General features: G+C 34.4%; 1 protein-coding gene across 1 annotated transcript; it reads left to right on the forward strand.

The window, feature by feature from the left end:
• Positions 1-5,794: 5,794 nt before the first annotated feature.
• LOC149520513 (uncharacterized) lies at positions 5,795-8,068 on the forward strand. Its single transcript, XM_089745219.1, has 3 exons — positions 5,795-6,481; positions 7,057-7,469; positions 7,570-8,068. The coding sequence occupies exons 1-3, from the start codon at positions 5,795-5,797 to the stop codon at positions 8,066-8,068; spliced, it is 1,599 nt and encodes a 532-aa protein (XP_089601345.1).
• The last annotated feature ends 2,965 nt before the right edge of the window (positions 8,069-11,033 follow it).

Genomic DNA, 11,033 nt, shown 5'->3' on the forward strand with positions numbered 1-11,033 from the left:
TATTATAATTTTAAACTAATTTTTAATTTTGTTTATTCTTTTTTATTCCAAATCGAAGATATATTATAAATTTTTTTCTTTGATAAATTTCAAAGAGAAAGCACAAAAAATGAGAAGCGGCGTGACTCTGAGAATCGATGGTAACGTAACTTAATTATTAGCACGGAGTTCTCCGCGCCTCACACTATAGTCGTTGTTCCCAAGGTCAGGCTAAAAACAAGAATCCATTCTTTCATGATAAATGGCACGCACCCTAAGGAGAGTTGTGAAGCTGAATTTTGATGGAGCTATGGATAAAGAAAGATCAATAGCTGGGGTAGGAGTTATCGTGAGAAACACTAAGGGGGAGGTCTTGGGATCAGTATTGAGCAAGGAATGAAAGATCCAGAAATTGCAGAGGGAATGGCAGCTGTAAAAGCTGTAGAATTTGTGCTATGATGGGGCTCCGTGAAGGTTTTTTGGAAGGTATTGCACATATGATTTTGATTAGAGACAGGAAAATTATTGAGTATATAAATAAATAAATTATCTTATTGGAAAGAGAGAAATGGAGATTCTCCATCAATCAAACATCTGCGTGTAGTGTTTTCTCCTCTTTGTACTATATATCTCAAATTAGCCAATTATTTTGAGTAGGTACTCCATCATCTCAAGCCCACTCATGTTTGTCATCACTAATTACTAAAGAAAAGATAAAAAAGTAAATTTAGCAAATTCCTATACATCAATTCTGCCCATCTATCTCCATCAGCAATATTTATCCAATTCTATCACTTTCATCTTTGGCCCTTTGGATTAGCCTAGACGTTTATTATCCATCTTTGGTATTTGAAATTGAAAGATCCTCTCCACTCCACTACAAAATATTACTAGAGATCTTCTAAGATTTTTTAAAGTCTACTATCAGGATAAAAATAATTCACATCGTTCTTTCTATTTTGTTTCTTCAAAATTATCCATTTCATTAAATTTAACACCGTTTCAATTTTTCACTATCGTTTTCCCACCATTTCACCCAATTTTCATACTTTCTTCTTTCTTTTGCTCCATATTTTTTCACTGTTAAACTTGAGAAAGGCATATCAAGGGGCCAAATCCTTCTTCCTCTTGTTATCTCTTATTTGCGGGGGGACCGATAGTTAGGCTCATCATGATTGAAGATAATGCAGCCTGGAAAATAATAGTTGAAGTGCAACTATCTCTTTTTTTTTTTTTTTTCTAAGTACACCAATAATAGATGACATCACTTGCTGTCAACTTGTTCTATTTTATTATTAGATGTAGATTATGCTGGAATTGTCACCACTGTAATATACAAAATCTAAAAATATAGAATTTATGTGTTTTGCTGCAGCGAGTGTTTTTTGGGTACAAAGAAGCTATGTTTCTTTGTGTAATGACTATGACTATGTAATGTTTGTTGAAATGTATCAATGAATTTTCAACACATTACTGTTATGAAATCTGTTCTATTTTGAGTTAGTTTGAATCCTTGTTGTGTTTTCTTTGTACTTTCATATTTCAGTCTACATAGTACCAAAAGATATACTGAAATTCAACTAGTTTTGTATTTAAATTTGATCATGATAATATGAATTCTTTCATTCAATCCCAAACAAATTGCTTCTCCCTTCTACAAATGCCTCAATGTAAAACAACAGATTGAAACATCTAGGTGAACTTCAACAAGTTAATGTGATATTTTTTTTTTGTATAAATTTAAACAAAAATAAACTTAAAATTTTCCAAAAAAAAAAAAATGACAAAGTTTAGTTGATTGATAAAACATTTGCTAGAAACAATAAGCGGAGGAAGGATTTTACCCCTTAACATGCCCTGCACAAGTTTAACAGTGGGAGGAAATAAAGCAAAAGAAAGAAGTCTAGGAATTGGATGAAATGGTAGAGAAGACAATTGAAAAGTTGGCGATAGTGTTAAGTTTAATAAAACGGGTAGTTTTGAAGAAATAAAATAGAAAAGTGATGTCAACCATTCTTAATCTTAGATTAGAATTTAGAAAATCAATGGAGATCACTAATATTTTGTAGTCAATAGAATCCTCCCCTTTGAAATTATCAAGAATTGTTTTTATCAATAGAATTAAAAGTACTTAAACACTAACAATCGCTTCTTTTTTTTTTTCTTTGCCACAACTTTAACAAACGCTACGCAGTCATTTTGTTAATATTTAAATATGGAAAAAGAATAGCAAATTAGTTTTTTTTTTTTTTTTTTTAGAGTTCAAGAAATACAAAGAAATAGTTTTTGGTGTTTTACAGGCAAAAGACAATACATTAGGAATATCATAAACACATTTGTAACTATAATAAAAAGTAATGTCTCAATTACAGACTGCTAATTAAATTCACAATTTGTGCCACGTGTCACTCACTCATTTATCGGAATATTAAACACTCTTTTTTCTAAGAAGAGTCTTGAAAAAAAAAGTTAGATACTGTCAGAGTTTGTCTCCAAAACCATCCAAAACCACGATTGACATTAGCCTTCCACCTTCACCGCGACTGCCAACACACCAACAACAATCGAAACATCCAACCACCGTAAAAGAATGCTCGAAACAACACAGCAAACACGAAGAGATTTCACTATCACCGCATCAAAAATTCAATTTTTTTTGTTTTATTTGAAAAGAGCACAACCAAAGAAAATACCCAAAAAAATTCCTAGCACAAAGAAGCCCGACAACATCATTCCCCCTAGCAAGACAGCAACTTAAAAATATACCCAAAAAATCGTAATCAAGGGATAGTTTCGGAATTGGGATACTCCAGGGGTTTTAAGACTTCATTTTCAAAGTGGGGAAGCTGTCATAAATATGATTAATACGACTGGCAAAAGGATCAATTTTACAGCAATAATTCTAGGTGAAAGAGAGGAAGAGAAGTACTATGCAAAGGAGTTGAAGGAAGCTGAAAGAAAGTTGTTACTGGAACAAGAATAAACAAGCTGGTAGAGACCATTGGTAGAGCTGATTTTACAGAGTCTTATTAGCCAGCTCAGGAATTTTAGAATCTGTTAGATGAAGAATTGTTATTGGATTCGTGTACTCAGGAAGGAATTACATATGATGTAATTGAGCTTATATAGTACAACTTGTAATGAATTCTTTGATTATGAAATGAAAAATATCTTTTTCCTTCTGAATTTCTTCTCTGGTCTATTCTTTCTTCTACTCAACTTGCACTTTTACCATTTATCAGTATTCATTCCATAATAAAATTGGCATCAGAGCTTCACGATCCAACCAATCTTGATAAAAACAAGAAGAATTCAGCAATGGTAGAGAGCACCGGAATGACTATACTTCAAGAGCAGGTCCAAGCATTGCAAAACCAGATGAAGATTACTGACTCTACCATCCAAACACTGCAAACGCAGATGAACAACCTTGATGCTAGGATGGCACAAAACCAAGAGTCTATCAGTCAAGTGTTGGACCTGTTAAATCCAAAGAAAGCAACTCAAAATCAATCTGAGTCAGGGGATGCCACCAACAGCCAACTTGTTCCAACCATCCAACAGCAAAATGCCAAAAAGATTCTTGTGAATGTAACCATTATTGATGAACAGGGCAAGTATGCTTACAAAGTCAATAAACCTAGTCTGTTACATAAAAACCAGCATGATAATACTGGCCATATGCAGCAAAACTTTAATGGTCAATTTAAAAATGTTGAGTACACTGTTGGACATGGTTCTTTAGCTGCTGTTAGTGCTTTTTCACCAGGGCCTAAAAGAATTACCATGTTTTGATGGTAACAACCGCAGAGGATGGCTTAAGAAATGCCAGAAATACTTTGCTATTTTTCTATTGCTGATCACCAAAAGTTGGAAATAGCATCAATATATTTAACTAGTAAAGCCAAGATTTGATTTGATGGTTATATGTTGCAAAAACCAGGGGTTACTTGGTCTGAATTTGCAGTAGAGTTGTGCTTAAGGTTTTGTGACAGAATTTGCTCGGATGTAGTTGAGGAATTTAATAAGCTAGCTCAGAAGTCCACTGTAGATGATTACCATGAGCAATTTGAAAAACTCAAATCGTTGATGCTTTAGTATAATCCTTACCTAATGGAAGACTGCTTTGTTTCAAGCTTTATCAGTAGGTTAAAGCAAGAGTTAAAGCTCAGAGTCAAGGCAAATGCTCCTACTAGCCTATCTGCAGCCTACAAACTAGCAAAACTGCATGAGTTATCCCTAGACTGGGAAAACAAAAAATATATACCAACCAACAGAACCACCTTTACTACCAGCATCTTAACCAACCCCAAACCAACCAATGCACCCTATAACCAAACGCCTAAGCTTTCATCACCTATACCACCAAATTCAAACAAACAGACCCTCATGGAACAAAGGAGAGCACATAATTTGTGCTTTAAATGTGGAGACAGGCATATGCCAGGACGTGCGTGTAAGACCAAACGATTGAACTTGATCACTGTTGAAGATGACAATGCTAATGATGCTATGGAGAATGAACACTCTAATGAAGAGCCAGATATGACAGAAGAGCTAGACAAGATTGAGGACAGATTAGAAATCTCCATTAATACTTTGACAGGCAATGTTGGCCATAGCACTCTAAGAATTCAGGGCAGTATCAATGGTAAAAACCTGAGTGTGCTTATTGATAGTGGTAGCACTCACAGTTGTGTTACTCCCAAGTGGACCAAAGATGGGTAGAAATAGAATACACTAGCCCTCTAACTATCACGGTTGCCAATGGAGACAAACTATATAGCACTACTAAGTGCAAACATTTTGGAGTGGAGTATGCAGGGCCATTAGTTTACACATGATTTAAGAGTCCTTTCCATGGGAGGTAGGATATGGTTTTAGGAGTAGACTGGATGAAGAAGTACAACCCACTGGTATTGGACTTCAATGACCGTTTATGTCTTTTTATAAGGATGGGAAGCAAATTACTCTGAAAGCAAGTTACTCATCTACAAACATTAAGCTTATTTCTAGGAAAAAGCTACAAAAAATGGCTGAAAAAGATTTTGAACTAATGTGAGAGATTTACATGCTCAGTGTTGAGAGCGACAGTAAGTAGACACCACCAGAATTGCAGACACTGCTTTTTACATATTCTGACATCTTTGCAGAACCAAAAAGCCTACCTCCAGTCAGAAAACATGACCATTGTATACCTTTAAAACCAGGTTCTCAACCCATAAACTTAAGACCCTACAGATATCCTCATTTCCAAAAATCTGAAATAGAGAAGCAAATTACAGAAATGCTAGCAACCTCCATCATTCAAACAAGCAAAATTTCATTTGCTTCTCCTCGTTTACTGGTCAAGAATAAAGATAGGACATGGAGGTTATGCATTGATTACAAGCAGCTGAATGCAATGACAGTTAAGGATAAATTTCCTATCCCTATAGTAGAAGACCTACTGGATGAGCTTAGAGAAGCTAAATTCTTTTCAAAGATAGATTTGAGATCTAGTTATTGGCAAGTAAAGGTCAACGAGAAGGATATTCCAAAGACAGCATTCAGAACACATCGAGGCCACTATGAGTTCAAGGTAATGCCCTTTGGACTCACTAATGCTCCAGCTACTTTTCAGTCTTTAATGAATGATGTATTTTCTTTACATTTGAGAAAATTTATACTTGTGTTTTTTGATGACATTCTTGTGTATAGCCCTGATTTGTTAGAACACTCTAAGCATCCACAAACTGTTGAGGTGATGAGAACACATAAGCTGTATGCAAAAAGAAGTGCTTCTTTAGTCAGATTCAAGTAGAGTATTTGGGACATGTCATCTCAACTACCAGTGTCTCTACTGATCCTTCCAGAGATTGAAACAATGATGAATTGGCCATTGCCCAAAACATTGAAGTCCTTGAGGGGGTTCCTAGGATTGACAGGTTACTATAGAAAATTCATCAAAAACTATGGTGATATTAGTAAACCTCTAACAGATATGCTAAAGAAGAATGGATTTATTTGGTCTCCGGAAGCATCAACAGCTTTTCACAAGCTTAAGGAATTAATGAGTACTACACTTGCGTTGGCTTCGCCAAATTTTGCTAAACCATTTTGTCTTGAAACTGATGCTAGTTCAAAGGGTGTTGGGGCTGTACTAACTCAGGATGCTCGACCTATAGTTTGTTTAAGCAAAGCCTTAGGACCAAGGCAAAATGGTTTGTCAATTTACGAAAAGGAATATTTGGCTATATTAATGGCTGTTACAAAATGGAGGCATTACTTGGAGGGGAAACCATTTGTGATTAAGACCAACCATGAAGCTCTGAAGTACCTATTAGAGCAGAAGCTGACCATTACCATTCAGAAAAAGAGACTGACTAAGTTATTAGGACTGAATTACTTAATTCTGTATAGGACGGGTAAAACAAACAGGGCTGCGAATGCACTGTCTAGACGGTATGAAGAGGAAGCTGAATGTCAGAGTTTATCATCCATCACTATTGCACCTGAGTGGGTGAAGGATATTTAAGGCAGCTACATTGGTGATGTAATGGCTCAAGAAAAGATAGCAGCTTTGGTAGTTAACAAAAATGCTATACCAAACTTTTCTTTCTCTAATGGTATTCTCAGATTTAAGGGGAAGGTCTTTATTGGTGATCAAGGACAGCTTAGAAAGCACATAATTCAGATTTTACGTGACTCGCCTCAAGGTGGCCAGTCAAATACTCGGGCTACCTATCATAGACTCAACTTATACTTTTATTGGTCATAGATGTTGAAACAAGTACAGGATTATATCCAGCAATGTGATGTTTGCCAAAGAAACAAAAGTGAACATGTCCCATATCCTGGGAAATTGCAACCAATCCCTATTCCCAAGTAGAGTTGGGAGGTAATCACTATGGACTTCATTAAAGGTTTGCCAACTTCTTAGAAGTTCAATTGTATTCTAGTCATCATTGATAAATTTACCAAATATGGCCACTTCTTTTACCTCTTTCATCCTTATTCAACCTTGGATGTAGCTAAACTCTATTTTAGCCAAGTTCATAAGTTACATGGGACCCCTAAGGTGGTTATTTCAAACAGAGACAAGGTTTTTATACGGTTAATTTGGCAAGAGTTGATGAAGCTGCTTGGTACCAGTGTGCACTCAATACAGCTTATCACTCTGAATCAAATGGACAAACTGAAAGATTGAATCAGCGCGTGGAGCAATGCTTAAGGTCCATGTGTTTTCTCAAGCCTAAATCATGGGCTAACTGGTTATCCTTAGCTGGATGGTGGTACAATACTAGTTACCACACAACTTTAAAAATGACACACTTTCAAGAGTTATATGGTTACCAGCCACCAAGATTTCTTTGGGATGCCAGCTCCAATGCTAAGGTCGCTAATGTGAAAGAGGTTCTTAAAGAAAGAGAACAGCTGAGCAAGTTAATGATTGGGCAGCTACAAAAGTCCCAACACAGAATGAAACACTATGCTGACAAGAAAGAGGAGTGAAAAACAGTTTCAAGTAAGAGATGAAGTCAATTTAAAAATTCAACTATATAAACAGACTACCTTGGCGTTCAGGAAACATTTGAAGCTCTCATCCAGGTATTATGGGCCTTATCCTGTCATTGCTAAAGTAGGATCAGTAGCTTACAAGCTGCAGTTACCAGATTCAGCAAAAATCCACCCAGTCTTCCATGTAAGTCTGCTTAAAAAGAAAATTAGTCCTAAGGTAGTCCCTAGCATAGCACCTCCAGAAGTAAATGATCAAGGTGAGCCACTGATATACCCTGCTGCTGTTTTAGACAAGAGAATTGTCAAAAGAGGTAACAGGGCTATTACTCAGTTATTAGTCAAATGGTTCAATTTGGGACTTGAGCGGGCCACTTGGGAGGATTATACAGTCTTTAATTCTCAGTTCCCTGATTTTGATCCTTGGGGACAAGGATCCTCTACAGGAAGGGGTAATGTCATATGTATGATTAATACGACTAGCAAAAGGATCGATTTAACATCAGTAATTCGAGGTGAAATAAAGGAAAAGAAGTGCAATGTAAAAGAGCTGAAGGAAGCTGAAAGAAAGTTGTTACTGGCAGAAGAATAAACAGGCTGGCAGAGACCATTGGTAGAGTTCATTCGGCAGAGTTTTATTAGTTAGCTCAAGAATTTTAGAATCTGTTAGGAAAAGAATTGTCATTGGATCCGTGTACTCAAGAAGGAAATTATATGTGATGTAATTGAGCCTCTATGGTACAACTTGTAACGAATTCTCTAATTATGAAATGAAAAATATCTTTTTCCTTCTGAATTTCTTCTCTGCTCTATTCTTTCTTCTACTCAACTTGACTTTTACCATTTATCACTATTCATTCCATAACACTTAAAAAGGAGAACAACATAGTGGAAGATGAAGGCTTTTGGTACGACGAAGGAGGAGTATTATAGGTTTTGGAATTCGCACATTTAGGGTTTAGATTTAAGCTTTTTGGGCATATTTCCGGAAATCTATTTAAAGGGACGTCCTTAAGAGGTTGACAAGAGTTTTTTTTATGTTTTTTCGAAGTTAACTGAATGTCGATGAGTAGCAGCAGGAAGGTGGGGACGGCAATTAGTACACTAAATGTCTATCAGTTTTCTGGAATTGTTGCATGTATTCGTAGAGTGGTAAAGATTGGGTCAAGAAATGGATAGGGGAGCATCACAGTCTGGGCCTCACACGTCAAGTTGAGCTAAACACGAGTTTTTTTTTCTAAAATTAAGGTACTTTTTAATTTTATTTGCTTAATCAGAGTAATTTTAAACTTTATTCTAAAATAAAATTACTTTGACTTAACTGGACTCTACATCAGCACTCCTTGTCAGGTTAGCTTCTCTTTCTTTCAATTGAGCAAAAATACTCTGTTCTACTTTCCTACAACAGTCATAAATGAAAATCTTTAATAAATGCAAATTAAAGCCTACTATTTTCTTTATTTCCAAGTAATTTATTTTTATCCATATTTGAAATCTCTCTTGCAAAAATATTGGCTTTTGATAACGATTTTGAAAAAAAGTAATTGATAGGTCTATTATTAATGTGCCAAGGTTGAATTGCAAGTTTATGTATTAGAAAATTTTGAAGAGAAACACTTGAGGACCTGCATATTTGATTTCAATAGTACTTTTCTTTCCCCACAACATAGTAATAATTTTTTTGCATATTACTATAATTAGGGCCATGTCCCAATGATTGCACTCAAATTTAGTATTTTCTACTTATTTTTGGTGTAATTTTTTTTATATTTTGATTTATTTTTTGAGATTTTTGGTAAAAATACTTCTAAATGTACATTTTTCTCATGTGTAGGTAAAAATAAAAAAAAAATGAGAAATTTTACTCAATTTAGATATATTTTGAAAGATTTTTTATGTAAAATGTGAAAATAGTCTAAATTAGTGTCATTAAGCTATTATTACTTTTTAAGGGAGTTTCTTCATTTTTTTATGAATTTCTTGAGTTTAATTTTAGAAATTTTCTAGCAATTTTTTATGAAAAATATAATCATTTTATGGCTTGAATTTTATAGCAAAATAAAAGCATGAAGTTGACATCAAAAGAGAAGGAAAGAGTAAGCTTGTCGTTGGTGTACATGGTTCATGTGCATGTGAAGTTAGCGCCATCCTTTGATAATTCGAAGAAAGTCAAATGAGGCTACTGACATGGCATTTTGGAGAGCTCCCATTGGTTTTAACTTGGACTTTTAAGAGTGGTAAAACGTATAAGAAAAAGGCTTGTAATCAAAGAAGAATAAAGAAGCTACAACTAGCCATGCACAAGAGATGAAATAAGGAGCAAAAAATCTCTAGAAGACCTCTCATTTTTAGATATTTTGAAGAGATTTTTTGAGAGCTTACTTTTGCATTCACCTGCCTATAAACAGGAGAGCTTGCCATTTTAGGAAGATTTTAGCTTAGGATTTTAATTTTTTTTTATTTTTTAATTTATGTATTTTTTCATTGCATTTTACTTTCTTACTCGCCAAATATCCCTTGATTTCTTTATTTCTCTATTGATTTTGATTGTAATTTTATATTTCTTGAAGTATTTTTCAGTATTCTTTATGATATTGGCAATAAAATGTACAAATTTTATTGATTTCTAGCTCAAATCTTCAAGTTCTTTTGTTGATAATAATTTTGTTTTTGAATTTGTGCATTTGACCTAGTTGCAATGTTTTCTTCAAAACTCAATGATTTCGTACTTATTTTTGCTTTAATTTTTTTCATAATTTCTTAGTTCATTAGGCTTTAACATTGTAGAAAATCAGTATCAAATTTGTTTCCAATCAATACAGTTAATTGTTGCAAGTTTTGGTTGAAAACTAGAAGAAGTGCAATCCAATTCATGCAATCCAAGCTTGAGCACAATTCTTCTCTCCTCTTAGTGAATTGTTTGTTTCTTTCAACCTTTAATCTCTTATATTTACTTATTATCTTGCTTATTGTCATTTTGATGCAATTTATTTCATGATTTTGATGGCTATTTGGATTTTTTTGCTAAAGTTATTTTGATTACCTCTATTTTGCATAGATTTTAAAATGCTAGTTCATTGAGCTGGATTTTTTCATTTTATTGTGATTCTTTGTTTGATTTTGAAGTAAACTTGTTGATTGGTCACTCCTTAGCTCAGTTTAAGCTCATTTTTAATATAAAGCTCTAGATCTATTTTTTTTCTTTTGCTAACTCAATGAGTTATAGTTGTACTTGTTGGGCTAAAAGCCTCCAATCCAATCACACCAGCAGAAGCGAAATCAAACAATAAATCAAACACACAAGAGACAACAATTTAACGTGGTTCAATATAACTGACCTACATCTATGAATGAGAAACAAGATCCACTAGTTGTACAAAATTACAAACATACATCAAATCATCAACCTCACTCAACAATCAATACTCATAAGACACTCTCAATCTCCTCTAGTCATATGAAGTATTCTTAACCCAAACAAACATAAATTTAAACCCTTGTGCACCCTTTCAACATAACCAAACACATACCCATATGCTCCCATACATCATACCTAT

Source organism: Durio zibethinus, chromosome 1 (genome assembly GCF_047325235.1).
Source record: "Durio zibethinus cultivar Kanyao isolate XHJ-2024 chromosome 1, ASM4732523v1, whole genome shotgun sequence".
Classification (NCBI taxonomy): Eukaryota; Viridiplantae; Streptophyta; class Magnoliopsida; order Malvales; family Malvaceae; genus Durio; species Durio zibethinus.